General features: G+C 44.0%; 1 protein-coding gene across 1 annotated transcript in view; it reads left to right on the top strand.

The window, feature by feature from the left end:
• naaladl2 (N-acetylated alpha-linked acidic dipeptidase like 2) overlaps positions 1 to 24,481 on the top strand; it is a gene marked incomplete at both ends in the record, with an annotated part of 185,844 nt that overhangs the window by 54,902 nt on the left and 106,461 nt on the right. The window contains 3 exons of the mRNA XM_084436165.1: positions 7,767 to 8,028; positions 14,092 to 14,211; positions 20,015 to 20,165. Of these exons, the coding sequence (XP_084292291.1) occupies positions 7,767 to 8,028; positions 14,092 to 14,211; positions 20,015 to 20,165 (533 nt within the window). The remainder of the gene's footprint in view (positions 1 to 7,766; positions 8,029 to 14,091; positions 14,212 to 20,014; positions 20,166 to 24,481) is intronic.

The following is a 24,481-nucleotide window of genomic DNA, read 5'->3' as shown; positions in this document are numbered from 1 at the left end:
ACAATGACAATAAAAAATATGTTTGACAATAAACATGTTTCCTCATCATCCCCAACAGGCAGAGTCCCTGTGCTTTCTAGGTTCAGCCCATCCGGCTACTCTTAAGTAAACATTTACTATGGTAACACCTGGTGGATGGAGGGATGGAGGATGGTGGGATGGAACGATGGAGGGATGGAAAGGTTAATGGGATGGAGAGATGGAGGGATGGAAGGGTGAAGGGATGGAGAGATGGAGGGATGGAGGATGGTGGGAGGGAACGATGGAGGGATGGAAGGGATGGAGAGACGGAGGGATGGAAGGGTGAAGGGATGGATAGATGGAGAGATGGTGGATGAGATGTTGAAGGGTTGGAGGGATGAGAGATGGAGGAATGGAGGATTGAGAGATGGTGGATGGAGGGATGGTGGGATGGAACGATGGAGGGATGGAAGGTTGATAGGATGGAGAGATGGAGGGGTGGAAGGGTGAAGGGATGGAGAGATGCAGAGATGGAGAGATGGTGGATGAAAGGTTGAAGGGATGGAGGGATGAGAGATGGAGGAATAGAGGATTGAGGGATAGTGGATGGAGGGATGGAAGGGTGGAGGATTGAGGGATGGTGGATGGAGGGATGGAAGGGTGGAGAGATGGATGGGTGGAGGAGTGGAGGGATGGAGAGTGGAGGGATGGTTGGTTGGTGGATGGATTATCTTGTTTTAGTCGTACTAACCTTTTCAGCAAAAACATAATTCCTACATGACAACAATGTTGTTGCTACAATGTCAACATGAGGTAAAGTGACACTGAACACCCTGCCAATCTGTCCCAAAACAACACATACAGTATACAGATGAATATGACTGCCTTTGCAATAGCTAATGACAGGACTATAGCCGTTCCAGCAGTATGCCAAATGTACTGTATATCCCTTGGGAAAACGGAGGCCTAGAGTAAGTACAATTCATTGAGATGAATGCGAGCTTGGCCTTCAGCCACCCGTAGCCGTGCTAGCAGAGTCACAGGCTGGGAATGGATGTATGGGAGGCCGAGCTATCTGCCATCACTGCCTTTTGTCAGCTTTTTAACAGAAAGAGCTCTCAAGAGGCCCGGGGGCAGAGAGAAGAGAGAGAGAGAGAAGAGTGGATGAGAGAGGGAAAGACAGCAAGAGCATGATGGAGAGAGAGATGAGAGAGAGAGAGAGTTCAGCTCTTTCAGAAAGCACAGAGGGTCACACATCCTTAATAACATTGTGCCACAGTTCAATGGCCATCCAGACAGGCAGCGAGACGGACGGCTGCTATCAGTTAGCCGGACCCCTGGAGGAGGAGGAGGAGGGGTTATCCCAGGTGGCCTGGCCCACAGACTTCAACCAACACACCTCCGCCAAACACCAGCTGCCAATCACTGTCACTCACCCAGACGGAATTAGAGCGCGGAAATGCCAATAGCGGCACACCAGGGCCTCGCAGGCGCCATTTTAGTGGCGCTTATTTCCTTACACATCTGTCTGAGACGAGGCCAGGGCCCTATTTCATAAAGCGAGCTCAGCAAATAAGCGGTTCTCATCTTCAGTTGATTGGGCTTGTAGAAGATTTTTAACTCATCTAGTCAAAAATGATTTGCCAAGATTCGCTCAAACAGGTTACAGTAATGGCGCGTTCCAGGCAACCCGTAACTCGTGTTTTTTCTACCTCCTACACGTGAAAATGCTCTGGAATGGCAGTCAAACCCGTAACTTCCCACCCGGCAACTGGGAGTACATCGATCTGTACGAGTTCACGGGTGGGAAGTTACGGGTTTGACTGCCATTCCAGAGCATTTTCACGTGTAGGAGGTCGGAAAAACACGAGTTACGGGTTGCCTGGAACGCGCCATAAGTCTGGTTTATTGAGAAAACATACGAGCGCAAGGACTTCAGGACAACGCACGTGAGTGGTTCATCCAAGAGAAGTGCCCCAGTCTGGTCTTGCGTGGCCTTATATTCAAGCAATACACAGGTATGGCGCATCCAGGATGTGATTGGCTATTTGGCCCATTGTACACATTATATTAAATGGCAGGCGTCATCAACAGTGGTCGAGAATACAGACACGTGACATGAGAAAAGGCGGTAATTCTTGCAGGGACAAAGGGACAAAGGATGGTTATTCTGGAGCAGACAACGTCTAGGTGTGTTGACCTCCTGGAGGTCATCCTGTCATGAATTAGATTAGCACAGCTATGTGAAAGGTTGAGGGAGGTGGTGAATTACAAAGGAGGTGATGAAACTACAATTTCTATGACAGGTTTCATAAACGAAGCTGAAAATAGTCTATGTTCAGTCACCATGGAAACGTGTGCTGGTGAACTAGCCTGGTCCAGAGCAGGATAAAGGTCTGGGTTATCTGAGCTGCTGCTCAACCTGAGGACGGGAAAGCAATGATTTGACCTGCATGCTGTCACATGTGACTTTATTAACCACTATCAGGCAAATAATAAAAGAAAGAATAATGGGAAATCATTATTATGATATTTGATATAGGATAAAGCTAAAATATTGGTGCTGGGTATATGTAGCCTATGTTTTTTGAAGTCCATTAAATAAACGCCTATAGGTAGGACTATATAAGTATACAGTATATAAGGACACCAGCCCATTTAGACCGGTCAGGGGTAGCTGTGGAAGAGGACTTGGACAATGTTGACCCAATCTTCCCAGACGATGGCAATGGCATGCAAATTAGGGGCATGTATCCCTATGTTCAGCCTTATTTTTTCTCCACTCAAGCTGTTACTATTTGAAAAAGTGTCCCCACCCCCTAATAAATGAAGTGTAATTTGTTGAAATGCATCAAATATACATCCTATAGCCTCTACACACACACACACACACACACACACACACACACACACACACACACACACACACATATATATATATACTGTATGATTGCAACTTAGCAAGTGCTTGCCTTCTTTTTCCTCTGGTTTTATTTATGGCAGCTGTATTTCCCTGCTTGCTTATGAGATGTTTGAATTCATCATAAACTTCTACAATCAGATGCTGTTCAGCGGCTGTGAACATCACTCTCTCCCTCGACGGGCGCTTAGCCATTGTGAAATCGATAGCTCCATGCTTGATAGAGAGGGCTGCTTAATAATCATGTGCACCCGCAATTAGCTTGTCTATCTACACCTGGCTCAAATTAGCCTCGTTGTGTGAACTGGGATTGGCATTTTTGAAACCACTTTAGCCCCGCTTGATCTGTTGTGGATAGTTCAAGTCAGGATTCCCAGTATAAGTCCCACTTTTTTGAGCGCGCTTTTTGAAATAGGGCCCAGGTGTATTTCACAAAGCTGGCTAACTGAGTGAGCCTGGTTTTTGCATTGAGTAAAACCTGGAAACTCTTCAAATCTGTAACATGGACTTAAGTAAATAAAAAAGTGTTCCGGGTTTTACTTAGAGAGAAGTCGCTAAGAGAGAAGTCACTTAGAGAGAAGTCACTTAGAGAGAAGTCACTAAGAGAGAAGTCACTTAGAGAGAAGTCACTTAGAGAGAAGTCACTTAGAGAGAAGTCACTTAGAGAGAAGTCACTTAGAGGGAAGTCACTTAGAGAGAAGTCACTTAGAGAGAAGTCACTTAGAGGGAAGTCACTTAGAGGGAAGTCACTTAGAGAGAAGTCACTTAGAGGGAAGTCACTTAGAGAGAAGTCACTTAGAGAGAAGTCGCTTAGAGAGAAGTCACTTAGAGGGAAGTCACTTAGAGAGAAGTCACTTAGAGAGAAGTCACTTAGAGAGAAGTCGCTAAGAGAGAAGTCACTTAGAGAGAAGTCGCTTAGAGAGAAGTCGCTTAGAGGGAAGTCACTTAGAGGGAAGTCACTAAGAGAGAAGTCACTTAGAGAGAAGTCACTTAGAGAGAAGTCACTTAGAGAGAAGTCACTTAGAGGGAAGTCACCAAGAGAGAAGTCACCAAGAGAGAAGTCACTTAGAGGGAAGTCACTTAGAGGGAAGTCACTTAGAGCGAAGTCACTTAGAGGGAAGTCACTTAGAGGAAGGTCAGGTGTACTCTGTTAACCAGCTTTGTGGAATACCCCCCAGGAGGTTGGGGAGGACATTGGACAAAAAACATACCCCTTATATAGACGACAACTCTACCCCCCCCCCCCCCCCCCACACACACACACACACACACAAGCAAAAGCTTCTATTTCCCTCATAACCTTCTAAAATATATGTGAGGATGTAGAGAGTCCCGCTTTTTGCTGGTGTTGTTGTTGAGGTTGTGAGTGTTGGGTCTGTAGGTGTGGTTGGTTGGGTGTTATATCTATATCAGACTCCGGAACAGATGGCACAAACACACGTCTCTGCCATGTCCTGCCTCCGTCGGCATGCATCAGTCCCCTGCGGCCAGCAGAGTTTGCCAAGAGGGGCCAGTTTGTGTGTGTGTGTGTGTGTATGCGCATTTGCGTGTGTACAGTATGCGCGTGTCTGTGTGTTGTGTGTGTGTGTGTGTGTGTGTGAATCTGGGCTGTGAGGAAATGTCTATATATCAGCCAAGCTGTTGAGAGGGGGCACCCTGTGGATTGAGACCTGAGCCCAAATCCTGTGGATTGGCTATTCTCGAGTGGCTGTGTGTGTGTGTGTGTGTGTGTGTGTGTGTGTGTGTGTGTGCGCGCGGGCGTGCGTGTATGTGTGATTTCACAACAAGAAAATCCTCTACCTTACTGTAGAGATGTCTGTATGTGTGTCAGTTACAGCCCTTGTCTTGTCAAAACATGTTTGTTGTTGTTGTTGTTGTTGTTGTTGATGATGATGATGCTGAATGTGAAATGTGACTTCATGGATTGCAGTATGTTGAAGATTTGGTTTATTTCGCATTGCAGAACCAAATATATGTTTTTTACTTTCTAGACTCGATTCACAGCTAGTTTGGAAAAAGCTCAAAATTATGAGAAATTGTAAAATGATAGAATTTGTACCCTGTTTATAGTCTGCTCTTTTCATCCCTTGAGTAGCCTTCAGTACTTAAACTATTAACTATTAAATAAAGCTTTGATTGATTGATAACTGTAGGTTATAGAGGTTTCATGGTGAAATCAGGTTGACTGAAAGACTGGCATTTGGATTGGGTGGATAGCAAGGGTAGCCATCTTGTAAATAGCATACTTCTGTTTCAAACATTATCATGTATTATGGGCTAGGGTGTTGTTTGTAGGAGTTATTTAATGCATCAAGGAACAATTATAGAGCACATCGGCATAATACACTCAGGACATTTAGACACGGCGAAATGTTTAAATATTTAATTATTCTATAGTCACCGGTAAATGAATAGATTTGTCTCACCGTCTCAACTTGTTTTGTTTTCAATAATCCAACGAAAAGACTTCAGAATGAATATGCCGTCATTCCAGAACATGTTCATTTCATGAGCAAATGCACTTACAGTATAGTCAGCAAATGCACTTACAGCAAATGCAGTTACTGTATAGTCTAAGATGCCAATCCCCCAATAGACAGATGTTTTAGTATTTAAAAGTCAGGTTTGGCTGATGTTTTCAGGTTTTCCTTCCTGTATGATTGAAATGTGTTTGAATTGGACAGGGTGTTCCTCATATCTGATCCTGATCTGGCCCTTGTTTATATATCCAGGGTTCTTAATACCAAGCATGCTCCCTTTTAGCAGACTAAGGATTAAGGACAGACAAACCTTGTGTTTACATTACATTACAGTCATTTAGCAGCTTTTATCCAAAGCGACTAACAATAATTGCATTTAACGTAGGAAAAGCCAATGTACTACTTGCCAGAAAGTGCATCTTCCCTCTAAAACAAGTGACTAAGAGCATAATCTAGTGCTGAAGGCAAAGTGCAAGAATAGCAATCTAAAGTACAGTGCAATACAATACAAAACAATACAATGCAATACAATGTTTCTCACTCAAATTATCTAAAGCTATGATTGACAGAAAGCATGGTCAAAGGCTAGAAAAAACAAGGCGGCAACGGATTGGATTCTGTTTAGTCAGCGGAAAAACAGGTTTACTATTTTGACCAGGAAAGCACAATCTGCCTATTATCTAAATTTAATTTATGAGTGCTGGTAACACAGGGAAATTCTGGAAAACACTTACTGTAAACCCATGAAGAACAAGTTTGCCCAAATACTTCCCAGCAGTTCCTCTCTGACTCTGGTCCCATAAGTGACGAGGTAGAAATCTGTCACCTTATTAATGCAGGCGATATATTTGATAGAATGAACCTGATAGATCCTCTATGGCCAAATGGGTAGAGGACAACCAGCATGAGGACCAGTGAGGACCAGAGCTCCCGAATGCTTGTAGTTTCTCTTTTAGTTTTTATTTTTTTATCCCTTTTAGTACAGTGAGTACAGTGCCATTATTCAGAATATTAATTGAATTTTTCCTATAATACTAGAAAGCACAGATTCTCAGGAAGTGATGGAATGTTGGAAAGTTTCCTTTCTTTAAATTTTTTTTTTTTTTTTTTTTCGATAGTTTTAATATTTTGCCGGCAAGACGGTCGTATTCAAAGGGTTATCTGAAATTGAAGTGGATGATTCTTTATTGAAGATTAAAAAAATGGCTATGGGTGCTGATCTTCTTGACCCGTGGCTACTGAGGTTATCCGCTTCAAATGGTAAATGGACTGCACTTATATAGCGCTTTTCCACCTTAGCGGCACTCAAAGCGCTTCAGTTATAGCTGGGCCCTTAACACACATTTTTAATCTTTCACTTAGCTTAGGAATTGTACCAAAGAATTGGAAAACTGCTGATGTACGTCCACTTCATAAGGGGGGAGACTGTAGAGACCTTCATAATTACTGTCCAATTTCCAAGTGATCTTGTTTAGGGGAGACCCTAAGGCAAGACCTGAAGGCTTTGTCTCATTTCAGAAATGTTCTAAATAAAGTATAAATCAGCTGAATGTGTCATTGTACAGTAGGAATGTATGTCTCTAAGAAGTTGAACAGGAACACATGAAATGTACCTTCTGTGATTCCTCAAAAAATTAAAAATAATATAATAATATAAAAAATAATAATTTTTATATTTTTGAAGCTGTCACAGCTGTTTATTCTTGAGATAACATTACTATATCAATGATAGCTGGTGACGACTGGATCATCATCAAGGTCATCGACCCACCTCCCTTTGACACCCCTCCCCATGGCTCGACTCATCTGGGTCACAGGCGAGATTCGAACCCAGAAACGTGTGCTTTAGTCCAGCTAAAGCTGAGCCCAGGACAGGCGCTCAGGGACTCCCATTCCATCAGCACAGTCACCGAACCACCCCTGTTTCACTGGGTTAACAGTCCTCCGTCACACCCATGCTTCTGACTGGTTAACGGGTTACTGATGTGTTTAACAGGGCCTCACAGACCTCTGCTTTTCAGTTGGATTTGCCTGCATCTTATCTGTTATATATTCCTCATGCACAATCATTTTAATAGCACATCCCATTTGTTCAGCAGACAATTGATTTTCTCCATTCTAATTCACATTAGTCACATTTTATATTTCCTCAGCCATTTGAATTAGTCTCATGAAGACCATGAAGAGGGTGCTTAGCACACATTAGGGAGAATAATTGTCATTTGGTCACAGCTTTAATCTGAATAGTATGTCATCCATCCACAAATAGTGTGTCAATAAGCGATTCATCACTCATTATAATGCTGCATTGGAAAGTGTTGGAATGTGTTTTATACCCTATATAGTTTAGAAGACCCACACAGATAATGATATTATCCAAACCTCTATCTGTCTCCGCCTTCTAGATCTTTCAGCAGCCTATCAGAGGACAGCGAGGAGGCCAGGGTGAGGTACCTCCGCCAGCAGTGGGCGGGGCTGGGTTTGACTGACGTCCAGCTGTCCAACTACAGCGTGCTCCTCAGCCTCCCTGGCCCAACCCCCAGCACCATATTTGACCGGTCCGAACAACAGTGCTTCCTGCCGAACGGAGCCTCGTGTGCGGGACACAACCCAGCGGCGGATCAGCGCTACTCATACGTGGCGTACTCTGCCACGGGCAGTCTGGAGGTACACACACCCACACACACTGCTACAGCGCTACCTACCGTGTCTACATTACCCAAAGCCAATTATAGTAGTTCAAATCAAATCCAACTTTATTTGTATAGCGCATTTTATACACAGAGGCAATACAATGCGCTTTACAGAGAGCAATGGGGGGGGGGGCATAGGTCCCACCCCTACATCTTCCGAAGGGAAGCAAAAAAAAACAGTTTCACCCGGGGGCCAGAAAAGTGAGGTGTAAAAATGATTCCCTGACCTCTCACAATGAGACGATCGAGCAAGCTCCTGGGAAATGTTTGTCTATTGGCTAAGAACATATACAGTACAGAGCAGTAAACATGGGCTAAATACTTCATAAGAGAGACATGACTAACAGTAGAGTGCACACATAGTTGAGAGAGACACAGAAAAATTGCCTATAATGTGCTGGCTATTCCTGTAGTCTCTAATATGAAATTTAAGTGAATATGTATATATAACATACATATTTAAATGAATATATATACACAAAGTTAAGTACATTTCGTCTGAAGTAAGTGTGCATCCCAGTCATCGTCAGTAAAGCCCTCTATAAGAACATATATCAGCAGTGGCAGTGCTAGATCATACACATCTACATAATGTCAATGTTTGTGGTTAGGCTGGGGTGGTTTGGCCCAGTGGATATGAACCCGGGTTTGGAGTATGGTGGGGGGGAGGGGGGTACTTCACTTACCCCCACACCATGTTTCTGTCGGCCTGTGAGTCGAAAGGTCTGTTAAAACACAAGGTTTACGTGTAGGTTACTGGGTAAATTCCCTGCATGCAGAGGGAGGTCATCAAGCCAATTCTGAGAAGCTGTAGACTTTCTAGTTTGACCCAAAACATGTACTATACACACAGCACGGTTTCTACATCTCACAGCTCAGCTACAGCCAGCCAGTAAAGCTCTGTGTTACACTGTAAACATGACCACAATCTTTCAGACCTGATTATGTCTACTAAGAACATTTATCCTATTTTACATTATCAGCCAGCTTGCATATGCTACCATGTTCTCGTATTGCAATTTATGCTAGGATATAATCATGATAATACGTAATGACATGCTTGAATGAAGCACTTGATGCCTCACAAAATGATCCAACATGAACTGTACACCTCCGATATACCTCTTCTCCAAACATTATTCATGGGTAACTCTGAGCGCGCTGCTAGCTAGCCCCTAGATACAGCTTCACATTTATCCAGCTATACAGCTAGCCTTTACATACAGCAATTCCATAAAGTATATCCAGCTATCCAGCTGTTCCACACAGCATCCTCCTCCGCCAGCTGCCACTGCTGCTGCTCCGTGAACTCTGACCTCCGGTTAACTTTGTTTAGCATCCCAGCCAGGGGGGTCACGTTAAAAGGCCACAGCCAAAAAGGTTGTGACCTTTAAATGTTAAGAGTTCCCCCACAGTTCAGCCACATCCAAAATTACAGTTCTCGCTCTTTCTCCCCCGAGGCGTCATCGAGTGAGACTCGAAAAAGCACACGCTCTCCTCTCCCTCTCTCTCTCTGCCGCTCTCTAACTTTACAGTGCAGAGGCGTGCAAATCCATCCTTGAGACTGAGGGTTAATACAAGTCATTATGCAAGTCAACCCATTACAGACATAAGAAACACAGGATCCTATTTATGGAATGGTCTCCTGTCTCCTGGGGAGGAAGGAACAGGACAGAGTCTGAACAAGAGGCTTGTTATCCTCTGAGGTCCGAGTTGCCTCAAAGCTCCGGGAAAAAATATATAAATATATCTAAAAGTCGGATAATATAGTCAGACTATAAAGTCTCCGTACGATTACATGCCGGCCAAATCTGACTTCACCCCTAAAAAAGCAGGGTCAGAGTCATCCATCACTGGCCTGTTTCTGTGGGCTGTTTGAGTGTGCTGCCTTGAATTAAACTGTGCCTGCGATATCTAAACATCAGTTTAGGGAAACAAAGATGGCGTGTGTGATTGATGAAAGGGCCGAGGATTGTGGGTAATGGGCTCTGCTGCTGCGGCACGACGGGACTCCTGAGAGACAGAGAGAGAGAGAGAGAGAGAGAGGGAAAGAGCGAGAAAGGGAGAGAGACAGAGAGAGAGAAAAAGAGGGAGAGAAAGAGAGAGAGAAAAAAAGAGAGAGAGAGAACAGGAGTGAGAGAAAGCGAGAGGGAGAGAGAGAAAGAGAAAAAAAGAGAGAAAGAGAGAGGGAGAGAGAGGGAGAACGCCAGAAAAAGAGAGAGAGAGGGGGGGGGAGAGAAAGAGAGAGAGGGAGAGGTCACAGAGTTTTGTGTTAGTCCTCCTCACTTCCCAGCCTCAGTCCTATTATCACACAGCAGGCCCATTATCACACGGCAGGCTTTAAAGAACATGCAGCACGCTCATAGAAGTCTGCGTACTATACACCTTAAAACACCTTAAAACACCTTTATACTGTACCATGTTCAAATATGTCTAGGCTTCAGAGATTAAAAAAAGTGGTTATGAAATATGAAAAAAAAAAGATAATAATAGTGGTTTAACATTCATTCTTATCTCTCTTACTCTCATATTTAAAGGTATAATATGTAATATGTGGATTATTTCCCCCATCTTGTGTCTAAAGATAAGAACTGCAACAACACAACGTATTGGTTGCCAAAATGCCAGAGAACGCACTGTTTCAGTCATACTGTGATAAGATCTTCACTCCGAGAGGAACATAACGTTACACTAATCAGTAATCACAATCAAGTATTTGAGTGCCATGTAATAAGTTACGTTAGATGCTGTAGTGTGGAGATAAAGTTAGAAGAAAGATAACGATAGCTAGTTAGCTAGCTTACCGGTCTAGTAGCTAGTTAGCTAGCTTACCGGTCTAGTAGAAAAGTAGCCATGTCAGCATGCGACTTTATCCCATGAAACTCCATAAACTCCGTCCAACGAGCAAAGGCTGGCCCGATATCTATCTGACTTTTGCTCTTTCTTCAGTCACTGAGCTTTTAAGATTCGAATCGCACGGTTCGCAGGGGCTCAGGCGAAGAAGCAGGACGACGAAACTCGGCCCTTTTACCAAACGTTTAGCTGAAAAGAGTGAGCGGACGTATACGGAAAAGCTGCCATTTTATAGTCGCAAACACACTAACCAACATCTATAATGCTGCTAATTCATGGAAGTATAACGTTAGCTGGCTACTGCTAATCTCACAGTGGTGAAGCTAGAATAGTACCTGACAACCCAGCGCACAGTACCAACACTGTAATACTATTGGCTGGTATGATATCAACAGAGTGTCATTGTCGGGCCGTCAAAATTTCATAATGTAATAATTTCAGAAAAAATATAGATTTTTATGGAAAAGCAATACTTTTACTCTGCAGCCTTCGCAAAGCCCTATGGATGTTTTTATTTTTTTTATTTTTTTTTAATCCACATATTACATATTATACCTTTAAGTCTCTTGTGGTTGAGCATTGTCATACATTTAAGATTTGTTTCAGGAATAATTAATGAACAGGATACCTCATTACCCTTCTCTCTGGGACTCCTGATACATTTTATTATATTGAGTTGTAATTCTGCTTAGACGGAGATATCTAATTCAACTGTAGTCTAAGTCAAGCGGACTCAAGAGCATTTGACTATGTTCTGTAGTGTGGCAGGATTGGGATTGTTTAGAGCTGGGAGAGACACCAACTACCTGCTGGTCTCACATGTCTTTACTGAGAGAGAGAGAGAGAGAGAGAGAGAGAGAGAGAGAGAGAGAGAGGGAGAGAGGGGAGAGAGATGTGAGTCTTGTGTAAATGTGTCGTGTGATGTGTCTGCATGCGTAGCTCCCTGCAATTGCCTTGAGAGGACATTGAATTCAACCTCATTGCAAACAGGATTTGCCGTCGCCACCCTCTCCGTCACCAGTCATAATTGTCGGCCCTGATTGAGGTGGCAATTCAGCTACTCGGTGTGATAATGGGTGATTATTGGGGGGATTTTCGCCACAGTCAATCAGCCTGACGGCAAAACAATCAGTGGTGTCGCCAGCAGCCAGACACCACAGCATCCAGATGAATAGCAGACAAGGGGACATTCATCCGTTGTGCAGGGCCAATATGCTCAGTGCAGCAAGCGGTGTCATTAATTTCATTACTGTAGAAAAGAACCAGAGAAGGGAGGGCGAGAGAGAGAGAGAGAGAGAGAGAGAGATCTCAGTCAGATGCCAGGGAAAGAAATCCCTCTCCTCTCTCTGTATTCCAATTTGCCTGTGTCTCTTCTGTGGAATTTAACGGAGGACTTTTATGACGCAAATGCCGACAGGGGTGATAAATCTCTCGCCACTCCCCCGGTCCCCACGATGCAAACGAGATGTACTCTCCTCGGTCGCGTCGCACTTTCATTCGCCCCTGGGCCACATGAAAAATGAATTGATGCGGCTGGAGAGAGACGGAGAGAAAGAGAGAGAGTGTGTGTGTGTGTGTGTGTGTGTGTGTGAGAGAGAGAGAGAGAGAGAGAGGGAGAGAGAGGAGAAGAAACCCAGGTGATGCGACAGGAGAGAGTAAGTACAGAAGTGCGAGAGGAAGACAGAGAATCCCACTCAGAAATAGCACTGTGACTTTGACTCCTCTCTCCATTCTCACTTCCTCCTCCCTCAGCCTCGAACTGGTGACTCACAGCGGTCTGGCCGAGTGGCCATCAGTCATTACTGGGCCTTCCCGCTCCCAGGAGGAAGGTTGATTCGAGATGCCATTTAGGACATGATTGCATCTGTTATACTGCACTCAGGGGGGGCATACTGTACCGAGCTGAGTCCTGGGCACCCATAGGGAACAGTCACTCCGCCGGCTTCCTTTGGCCTGGCTACCATCAACACCTACCCAAACCAAAAACCCGGTATTAACGACAAAACATGCAAAGCACTAAAAAAGAACACCACTGCCTACAAACTAGGACTAGAGACTGGCAATATGGATGATTATAAGGCAGCAGCATACTATGTAAAGAGAGCAGTGAAGGAAGCCAAATGGGAATACGGTGTTAAGATTTAATTAAAATTCAGGCGAGCTCCGAAGTGTGTGTCAGGGAGTAAACACCAATGGCGGACCACAAGGGATCTCCATCCTCTTCGGAGTAGACACTGCTCTCATGAACAGCCTCAACACTTTCTATGCTCGCTTTGAGACCAGCAACAGCCGGACGGCCGCCACACCGCAGGTGGAGGAGAACAGAAGGGGGGGGAGAGCACTCGCTCTCTCTGAACACGACGTCAGAGGGGTGTTTAAACAGGTGAACATCAGGAAAGCTGCGGGACCAGACGGTATTGCAGGGTGGGTCCTTAAGGCGTGCACCGACCAACTGGCTCCTGTGTTCGAATGATATTCAACCTGTCCCTGGCACAGTCCATTGTCCCCATGTGCTTCAAGCCTGCCTCGGTGACTACTGCCTGGTAGCGGACTACCAAAACAGTAAACACGGATGAAAATGAAGAGATATGGCAGAATAGTCAAAAACAGTCAGTCGATTTTTGTGCTTTCTTTCACTGAAAGAAGGCGCAAAAATCAAGTTTTATTTGGATGTATGGGTAAACCAGGCTTACCCTGGCTTATAGGAGCAATCGCCACTGTCCAGCACCTGAATGACTCAATCTAGAACATCTCTAGAACATCTCGTGTATATAGAATATCTAGTGTACATAACAAAACCACAATGTAAATGTCAATATAACCCCCTCCCAGGATTATTTATTATAGCTATAGCATGTATATAACACATGCATGTCCCCCCAGGTTATTGATGTATTATTCATATAGAATGTACATAATTTATCCAGACTGATCACCCTTGCCCATATTTTATACTGTGTAGAAATTATGTAAATTGAGTATTGGAGTCTGTCTGAGCATAAACTTGGAGTCGGCAGCAATGTGCTAAATAAATAAATCTTGAATCTTGATATTCAGATTCCAGGGCAGGTTTTTTGTACCGGTGGGTTTGATGCTTACATTTCTCTCTCTCTCTCTCTCTCTCTCTCCCTCTCTCTCTCTCTCTCTCTCTCTCTCTCTCTCTACACACCCTCCCCCCCCCCAGGCCGAGGTGTTGGATGTGCAGTATGGAAGCCCAGAGGACCTAGCAAGCACCAGCGCTACCATGAACGTCACCAACCAAATTGCACTATTAAAACTTGGACAAGCACCCTTACTTTACAAGGTAGGTCCAATGGTCGGACATCAATCTCATACTGCTCCCCGTCCCTGACTGAACCTGACTAATAAAAAGCAGCGGCAAAAAGAAAATATGATTTAAAAGAACAGAGAGTTGCAGCAGACCTGCAGTTTTCTGGAAGTTTATTCCAGATATGTGTAGCATAAAAGCTGAACACTGCTTCTCCATCTTTTGTTTTAACTCTGGGGACAGAAAGCAGACCTGTGTCAGACGACTTGAGAGGTCTGGTTGGCTCATAACGTAGCAGCAGATCAGAAATATATCTTGGCCCTAAACCATTCAGTGCTTTATAAACCAAGAGCAGTATTTTAAAGTAAATTCTTTGACAGACAGGAAACCTACACCAACTCACTTGCCTTGTAAGTCAGAGGAAATCCCACCATTCTGCCTGCCTACTGGCTCCTATTCCCAGCTAGCTACATGAACACTAGCCTACGCTGGACTGCTAGCCACCTCCACTCGGTTCTCATTCCAGCTAATGGTGCAGCTACAAGTTGGTAGCTAGCTATATCCCAGTGGCTTTGAGAACATTGTACATTCTCACATGCTTCATAACATTACCGGTCTACGTGGACTGGTGTTGAATGTGGACTGTCAATCTTCTGTTCCTATGTTCCCTAGTTTGTGTGCTGTTGTGTACCTCCATTGGTCCATTGCAATATTCTGTTTTCTATTAGTGTTGTGTAGCCATAATTAGGGTACCCCAGTGTAGGGAACCAGGATTATTGTTGTATACCAAAGCTGTTCTTCCAGAAATACTCCATTTTCATCAAAGGTACGCTGTAAGTCTCACTGCAGTACAAATACAAACACAATGAGACATTGAAGCTAATTTAACAGGAAATGAAAAGGCATTATGCAATCATGTACAATTCATCACAAGCCCGCCTAGTGACAGCAGCTAACTGAATTGGAGTTGGATGAAGGGTGCAAAAATCATTGTATACGCACTGGGTGATTATGGCTTATTATACTGTATGTAAGGAGACTAAAAGCAAACGGACGGCCCCTAGCCTCCTGATTGATGAGGCATGGTTGGTGACCCTGAAGGTGACTCTGGTGACAACACTGCTGATCAGGAGGAATGTACACAGCTACGGAGACCACTAATGTTATGACCATACACAGTTATCGGCTTTTCCTCTGCTTGGTGTCTCATTCATGCTCAATTGAACCCAGACACATCCAGACCAATTACTGTATAGGTGCTACTCAATGTCAGGACTACATTTAAGATTTTGTTTTCTCTATAGGACTATGAAGGCTAGAGTTATAGAGTTTGCAGTTAATAGCTGAAAATATATCACACCCATTTTACATCCTATTTGGATCATAATAAAGCCGTGTTTTCTCGACCAAACATTTATCACATTTTATTTATTTCACCAGGCTTCACAGCATTTGCTATTGTTACCCATAACTCATGTTACGGATTCTGCCCATTTTGTCTAACGCCGCCACCTAATTCCTATCTGTGTTTTCCCTTGTGGCGTAATAGTTTCAATTATGAGCGATGCTGCCGTAATGTTCTCTCATGTTGATGTTGATGTCTGCCGAGGGGTAAGAGCGTCCATCTCGACGGTAGACGGAGTAAACACGTCTGACTCTTCTCATCTGCCTGATTTCCCTTCAGCCTCCACACACCTCTCTCAAAAGCCCTCGTTGTGCTTAGCGTTGGGTGGTTAGCAGGAGATTAAGGAGCAGCACCTCATCATAACCAGCTCGCAGAAGCTGTTAAACCCTTTGAGCCTCTCCAAGCAGCTATTTGCCTGGAGTACCTTGATTCAATCTCCTTTCCCTCCAGACACAATGTTCAGCTGGCAGGAAATAGTTTCTCCCAGAATCTAAATCATACTGCATTTATGTGTCATCACTGATTTTCTCTGTCAAGCTGAACACTTTTGAACATAATTCACATTCTGTTGACTAGAAATAAGGTCACCTTGTGCAGTATGGTTCTGTAGGTGCGTGTGTCAGTGTAGAAAGAGAGGTTGTTTACAGTATTAACCATTTAATGGTATTTTCATATTCAAAACATTAATACCACCGTTTATATTGGTTGATGTATATTCACATGTGCTCTGATAGCTTGTGTAGTAGTGGATGTTGAATAGCTGTTGAGGTAGGCTAGTGGGCTGGACATTATTTGGCGATCTAGCTGGCAGCTTCAACGGACATCGTGTTTGGTATAGCGCTTCATTTTTTTGTTTTTTTGTTTTCGGATAAACCAATATATCAAACGTTAGCTAGGGAAGCCAGGGAAGTCTTGTTAAGATTGTGATCTTTTTTATGAAGGAGCCCTGGCCAAGACAGCAGCAAAAATTCCAAGTACAAACAGCAAAGAATAAGCCCGGTAATACAATTTCGAACAACATAACCAACTTTAAAAGCGCATAAAACACCATAGCAGCGCGCGCACACATACACACACCTTTGAGGCGTAATTTTATTGGAAATATGTATTGATTGTCCAAGAGAATCTTTTTTATTTTTACTCCCCTGGTTTCCATCGCACTCTGTGCCTTAGTACTGATCTCACACAATACAGCTGATAGCTGTGGTCTATCATCACGGCATGACCTCTGAACTCTGCACTCTCACATACGGCATACATGCTGTTAACCAGATTACATTTTTATACAGCAATTTGGTCATTTAGCACACAGGCACTTTTATCCTGAGTGACTCTGGGTGTTTTGAGCTAGTGTTGGGGTTAAGTACCTTGCCGAAGGGCACAAGGTAGGTAATTGTCAAGTGGTCTGGCCTGGTTTTGAACGAACAATCTTTCAGTTGCTGGCCAGATGCTCCAACCGCTGGGCTACCGGCCAGCTGAGGTATGCCAGTTTGAATTGGCCAGTCGTTTGATCCAGAACACGATTAAGGACCCTTTCACACCTACGTTGTTTAGTCCGGACTTTCAGACTTTCCAGTTTGATCCGAGCCAAATTGACCGGTGTGAAACCTCCTGGACCACGGTGCGAGGGTCAAAGACTCGGTCTTTGGTCCGACCTCAAGAGGTGGTCTCGGCTCAAACCAAGGTTCGCGCCCTTAGATCTTCTAAATCAGATCTAGATACGTAGGTACGGTAGGTAGGTTCTTTGTTAATCCAAGGGGAAATTGCATTGTTACAACAGCAGTAGGCTTGTAACAGTTGTCAGTGTTACCGGTATTACTCGGTTTTACTGTAGTTACTCGGTGTTCAAGCATACATAGAGGTGGTCTCAGCTCGAAGCAAGGTTTGCTGATGCCTAATGTGAAATCAAAGGTTCGCACTTTCGGATCAAACATACGTGCGTGCATCCACAAACCAATCAGTGTCAAGTATAGGGAGACGCACCCCCATGCAAGCGATGACGACATAATTTAGGTCTGCCACCAAAAATCCTTTGGTCCGCTGGTGTGAATGTGAAAGTTCTGGAACTAATCAATAAAAAATAACAAATGTGAAAGCACCAAACGGGATTCTGGTTTGGACCTTGGTCTAGATCATGGGTTCCCAAACTCCATCGATGTGGGCCTCCCCTCTAAAAACAGTGACACACCTGCGCCCCCCCCCCCCCCAATCCCCCAAATTTGTACATTATGCAAGGCAGCGTTAGCTAGCCCATAACGTTACACAGCTAAGTTAGCTCGGTGGCACCTGTTGCTTGTTAACGTTATGACGTTTTCGCACAATACATTCATGCCTGCGGGGGGAGGCTCTCTCTGCACTATCCACACATTCAGTAGGCTATACATCTATCCCATTATTTATTTCGATGTTCATTCGTAAAAACCATAGACATTTCAAAAGTAAAAAACATGTTTTTCCTTATTAATTTTTTTCTAACCATCCCTCCGCGCCTCCCCTGAATTTCTTTGGAGCCCCCCAGGGGGGGCCGCCTCACAGTTTGGAAATGCCTGGTCTAGACCTTTAGGTGTGAAAGCGCCCTAACACACTCTCAAACTGTTAGATAATCCGCACTGCTGATTTTTTTAATTTTTTATCTTGAAAGCACAGTTCAGTAAATGCTTTAGAAGTCTGTGGTATTTCCATCAGCACACCTGGTATTTAGAAGTCTGTGGTAATTCCATCAGTACACCTGGTATTTAGAAGTCTGAAGTAATTCCATCAGCACACCTGGTATTTCAGAAAGAGGGCTGTGTGGGAGACCTAGAAAGTCCGTGTGAGTGCTGCTGAATTAATTATTATCGCTAGCGTCCACCACGCCGTCACAGAGTCTGACTCTTCAGCCGTCTCTTTCGTTGAGTGCTCCGGTGCTGATGACAGCAATTAAAAATGAAGCCACTAGCTGGGATTTCAAATAATGTCGTTAAATGGTTCTTTATACCCATTAAGAGGGGGAGCAGGATCAAATGGGCAGCATGTACAGTACAGCAGCACTATTGGTGCTATGTTCTGTCCTGTATGTCAACCTGGTCCTCTTGTGCAATGGCATAGAGGTGTTGGTGTCCCCTTATATATCACCTAGCAACCAATACCACGATGGAAGACCACTGCCGGAATGTGGAAGCAGATTATATAGGGTTCTATAGAGTATAAAGCAGGCTCTATTGGATTATATAGGGTATAAAGCTGATTCTATAGGGTTCTATAGAGTATAAAGCAGGCTCTATTGGATTCTATAGGGTATAAAGCAGATTCTATTGGGTTCTATAGAGTATAAAGCAGGCTCTATTGGATTCTATAGGGTATATATTGGATTCTATAGGGTATAAAGCAGATTCTATAGGGTTCTATAGAGTATAAAGCAGGCTCTATTGGATTCTATAGGGTATAAAGCTGATTATATAGGGTTCTATAGAGTATAAAGCAGGCTCTATTGGATTCTATAGGGTATACAGCTGATTCTATAGGGTTCTATAGAGTATAGAGCAACAGGCTCTATAGTAGGGTTGGTCCCAAATACAGATCGGAAAGGCACAGATAATGCGATGAAAACGTGAAAATGCAAATACAGTAGGACCCCACTTATCCCAACCCAACGGGACCGAAGGTCGTTTGTATCTCTGAAATGTCCGGATGACTGAAACTTATGTTAAAATGCACCAATTAAATAAGTGGTATACTTGGTTCATATAGACTCATAGACCGATAAATACCCTACTCTGAAAATGCATCAAAATTGCAATCAAATAGCCAACTAAACTCATATAGCCTAGCCTATAATAGGCCTACAGTAGCCTAAAATAAAATAAACAAATTTCCACTTGAGTGTGTGCTTTGAACATATACAGTACTTTATTCTCAATTGAGGCCTACGCTGCATCTTTTGTATTCAGTTTCTGTTTGGAAGTTTCTTGCCTTGTTTGGAAGTTTTTGCCTTGCCTCAGTTTGGACCTTTTTGTATCTTCTGTGCGTTTGCATGTCTCTGGCCTGGATTATTGTTTGCTTTTTGCGCAGTAAAGATTTGACTTTTGAACACTGTTTTGGTTTTCATGATTTTGGGTTTCATGGGATTTGTCCTAGATGTTCATCCTTTTACCTCAGGCCTTTCCCTCGGGCATAGCCGTGTGTGTGCGTGTGTGCGTGCGTCTTTTCATTCACTTGTTTATGAAAGGTCACAAAGATAAACCAGGTTTAACCAATATATAGTTGCATGTGTTCCGTAAATTTAAAAGGTATTTTTCAGTGTCTTACACACATCTTGATAAATGTATTTTAGCGTTATAGCTCCATCTATATCTCCATATCATACTACAGTGATGCACATGCAGGTGTCTCTGTCTGTCTACCCTGGAAATGTCAAATGTGGGTAAAGTTTGGAACTCTTGTGCATCTCCTCAGCTCTCCCTACTGTTGGAGCTGGGTTTTGGGGGGGCTCTGATCTACGTGGACCCCTGTGACACCCCCGGTGACCAGACTAAGCTGCACCAGGCCTTTGGGTTCACCTTGAATCCAGGGGGGGACCCCTCGACCCCTGGATACCCCAGCATAGGTGAGTAGAGACCCTCTCTAGGGTTGAGTGGGTGGGGAAATGTATCTTAACGTGTCTGCACCCTGCCTCAACCAACGCCAACCAATACCCAACATTCTAAAGTTGGCAGTTGTTAGAATATTGGATTCATTATGTTCACCAACAACAAATCCATCCACTCAAAGCCAACAGTCACCAACAAACATGGCACACCAATCCAAAGTTTACAAATCCCGTGTTAGCTGCAGATTGTAATAGGGGTGGAAATAGAGATGTGGCATCTCCTTTTTCTTTCCTCTCTTGGAGATATATATATATATATATATATATATATATATATATATTTATATATATATATATATATATATATATATTTATATATATATATATATATATATATATATATTTATATATATATTAAAAATTCTTAGAACCAGAAGGAAAATCACAGACTACGATGTGACTTCAGACTTTGGAACTGTGTTTGACAGATGTGAGTCTGGCTCTGGTTTGACTGTGGTTAAATCTTCTCCCCACGATGGTGGACCTCTCTGTCCCCATTTCCTGCTTCCTGCCCTTTTTGAACAATGGGGACTCCACTTCCTGCCCCGTTTGACCAATAGGGACGTATCATTTCTGCCAAAGTACCTGTGTCCTAGTAAGAGCTCCAGAACCTCGATGGCAATACCCAGTAGAGGTTGGAACAGATGTCTGGACAGATGCTGCACGTGTGTGTGTGTGTGTGTGTGTGTGCACGCGCGCACAAGTGTGTGTGTGTGTGTGTGTGTGCGTGTGTGTGTGTGTGTGTGTGTGTGCACGAGCGCACATATGTTTGTGTGTGTGTGTGTATGGTTGGCTGTGTGTGTGTGTGTGTGTGTGTGTATGGTTGGCTGTGTGTGTGTGTGTGCGTGTGTGTATGGTTGGCTGTGTGCGTGTGTGCGTGTGTGTGTGTACATGGTTGGCTGGGTGTGTGTGTGTGTGTGTGTGTGTGTGTGTGTGTGTGTGTGTGTGTGTGCATGGTTGGCTGGATGTGTGTGGACAGATGCTGGTTGTCTGCTCTCACCAGTAACAGTGGTTGCTGGTTCCCTCACTGGATGATTAACAGGAGATATGAGGTGACATCTCATAACTCACCAGCGTTGCTCCTCATCCTCCTACACATCCACACGACGGCAGGCAGAGTTCACGGCTTTGGAAACGATCTCTGAATCTTGTAAGTTTGCATATGTACAGAATTGTCCCCAGCAAATTTGAGCAACATTAGAGTCATATTAGATCATTCCATTGTGCCTTCCCAGTGGCCACGTCTCCAAGACGACTAATTCAGGCATACAGTACTCGCATTTTATTGGTTGAAAATAAACTTTTTTTCTTCAAATTTGCACTTGATTGGAAAGCTCACATGATGACGTCACATTCAAAAATCCTACTTAGGGTCGGAAACGGAGGAGGGCGAGAGATGATCTGTACAGTATTTGCTGACAACGGTTACTCTTGTTCTTGTTGAGCGGTAAGCTATCAGGGCTCCTGGCTGTCAGTCCACACTTCAGAAGAGGGCTAAAATGTCATTCAAAAAGTTGTGTGAACCTAGCGGTTCGTTTATCTAACGTTAGCTAGGTTCGATACTAATCGTAGACAGAGAATGGTAAAAACTTCCCAATGTGTATGTCAACCACAAATACAGTTATAAAACGTATGTACAAAATATATTAAAATTAAATTTAAAAAGGTGGTGGTCATCGTTGAGACTGCAATTAATCAATTATTCTCAAGATTAGGAGAAAAGGTTCTTACCTTGTTCGATAGATGGTGAAATGGAGCAAAGACAGCAGGTGCACGAGCTAGACAGATTCCTGTTGGGGGTTGGTGTAGGGGCGTGTTTTTCACACTTGAGTGTGATGTCAAGAAAAGGAAAAACTTTACGAACGGGGGTATTTCAACCCGAGTGAAATTGGACGGAAAATGTTAAGCGTCCAGTTTCTCCAGAACTACAAAACAGATATATTTAAAGTTTTTATTGTGTTTCTTCAATGTCCTCTTGGGCAAATAGCATGTACAGTACAAACTCAAAAAAGGGAAAATTGCTATGTTACACCTTCAAGCCCATGCAAATGTCACCATTTAATGAATGTTTTTGTATGCAGGAAGGCTTGCATAAGACATTTTGCATTGTATGTAGCGCCATGAGGGAGGGGAGGGGAGGTGGGGGGGCTCCAGCTACATGTGACACACACAAACACGTGAGTGAGGGATGACACTACACACACACACACACATTTACCTCCGTATGTATCTCATCCAAGCTGTCCTCTACGGGGCACAACGTTACAAGTGTTTTGGCTCACCTCCACGTGTTCTCACCCTGGTCCCTACCGATATTGAGATCAAAACCTACGCCCTTCAGTTCATACTACCACAATCACAGTTCAATTGAAACGTCTTTGAGAGCCTTGTGCAGTAAATATTAAAGATGAAGGTCATAGGATATAGTTTGTCTGAACAAACTAATGTTTCTAACTGGCTTCTCAGTGAATGTGGTTGTTCAGAGGTGTCTGCAATGAGGATGTCTGCAGAGAGAACATAGAGAGCCAAGAAGCCAGCGTACAGACTGGACTGTAGAAGGAGAGACACTATAGAAGGAGAGACACTGTCGAAGGAGAGACACTGTAGAAGGCGTTCAGCGTACAGACTGGACTGTAGAAGGAGAGACACTGTCGAAGGAGAGACACTGTCGAAGGAGAGACACTGTAGAAGGCGTTCAGCGTACAGACTGGACTGTAGAAGGAGACATACTATAGAAGGAGAGACACTGTCGAAGGAGAGACACTGTCGAAGGAGAGACACTGTCGAAGGAGAGACACTGTAGAAGGAGAGACACTGTCGAAGGAGAGACGCTGTAGAAGGCGTTCAGCGTACAGTAGAAGACGCCATTCAGCACAGTCATGTTCTCCCACCTGCTGTTGAATTTGATTGCTCGTTATTGATTGGCTAGCAGGCAGCACCCCACCTATCCCTTCACAGCGCGGGTTTTAATTGGATCCTTGCTTGTAGTATTATCTCGGTACCGTACAGTAGGTCAGAGGCCTGCTGAGACACACACACCGAATCAAAGCTGTCTCTCTCCAAACACGCTGTTTTCGGCAGACTCCCGCTCAGTGGGAGATATCTGCTGTGGCACACTCATAGGGTGTGTGTCTGTCTCCCGCATGCACGTGTGTGTGTGTGCGTGTGTGTGTGCATGTGTGTGTTTGCGAATATGCACACAGAGGGAGTAAAAATTGAGATTTGAGCATTCTGACAAAGACCCTACCAAGCAAATATTGTTGGCTATGATATCACCAGCAGGTGTTGTGCTCTGTAGCTGTGCTGCTTTGCATCAGTTTGGCCTCGAATCGGCCTCCTCTAGGGAAGTTACAGGACTTTGATTTCTACTGTGTTCTTTGTTCCGAGGCTCATGTACTTTGCAGGGCTGCCTGTGGGGCTGTGCACGCACAGCATCCCCCGCACTGTAACAATATGCCGGGTACTATAATTACCGTACCGACAGCATGTTCCTTCGTATTGTTAGCCATCTGACGGGAGCAGATTACATAATCTGCATGACATAATGTCAGGCTTTAATTCAAATGGGCTTTTTAGCACTTAGGAATTGGTTGAAAAGAACATATTAGGTAAAATTAGCAGTTGTGTTGTTGCCATGAAAAACATCCCTTCTCACAAGCAAGGTGTTAATTCATTGGGATGTTTTAACGGAAGCCTCTCGTGTCATGCCAAGCTGTAACCCCCCCCCCGCCCCCCCCCAGAAGCAAAGCAGTTTCCACGGTTATTTCTATTTAGTAGCCGTGTCGTTTGTGTCGTTTGTCTTTTGATTCATTTCCCCAGCTCTGTTTATGAAATGACGAGTGCTCGGGGTCACGAAGGCGGTGTTGTGCTTCGGAGGCGGGAGTAAGCAGCAGCGGCGTTGTGAAGACACGGTTTAGCGGAGTGATGGAGGAGGGGGGGCGTTTTTGATTGCATAACTGCATTAACCTTTAAAGTGAATTCCTTTCTCTCTCCCTCTCTACTCCTCGCTATCTAGAAGAGAGTGATGGTCCCTGAATGGAAAGGAGACGACTTCAAACTAATTTTACATTACATTTTAATTTTCACCCGGGTGACAGGTGGGTCTATTCACACCGAAAAGAATTAGGTCCCCTGGGTTACTTTGAAAACCTCGCCGAAGTCAAAATAAACCTTTGAATAGAAATGTATTAATTTGCATTTTGATTTAAATAGTCAAGACGGCGGCTTCGGGACTGATGTCAGAGGCCTTAATGAACAAACGCTCGCCATGGCGG

Source organism: Borostomias antarcticus (assembly GCF_949987555.1).
Source record: "Borostomias antarcticus genome assembly, chromosome: 3".
Taxonomy (NCBI): Eukaryota; Metazoa; Chordata; class Actinopteri; order Stomiiformes; family Stomiidae; genus Borostomias; species Borostomias antarcticus.
This window is presented reverse-complemented; position numbering and strand designations above follow the sequence as displayed.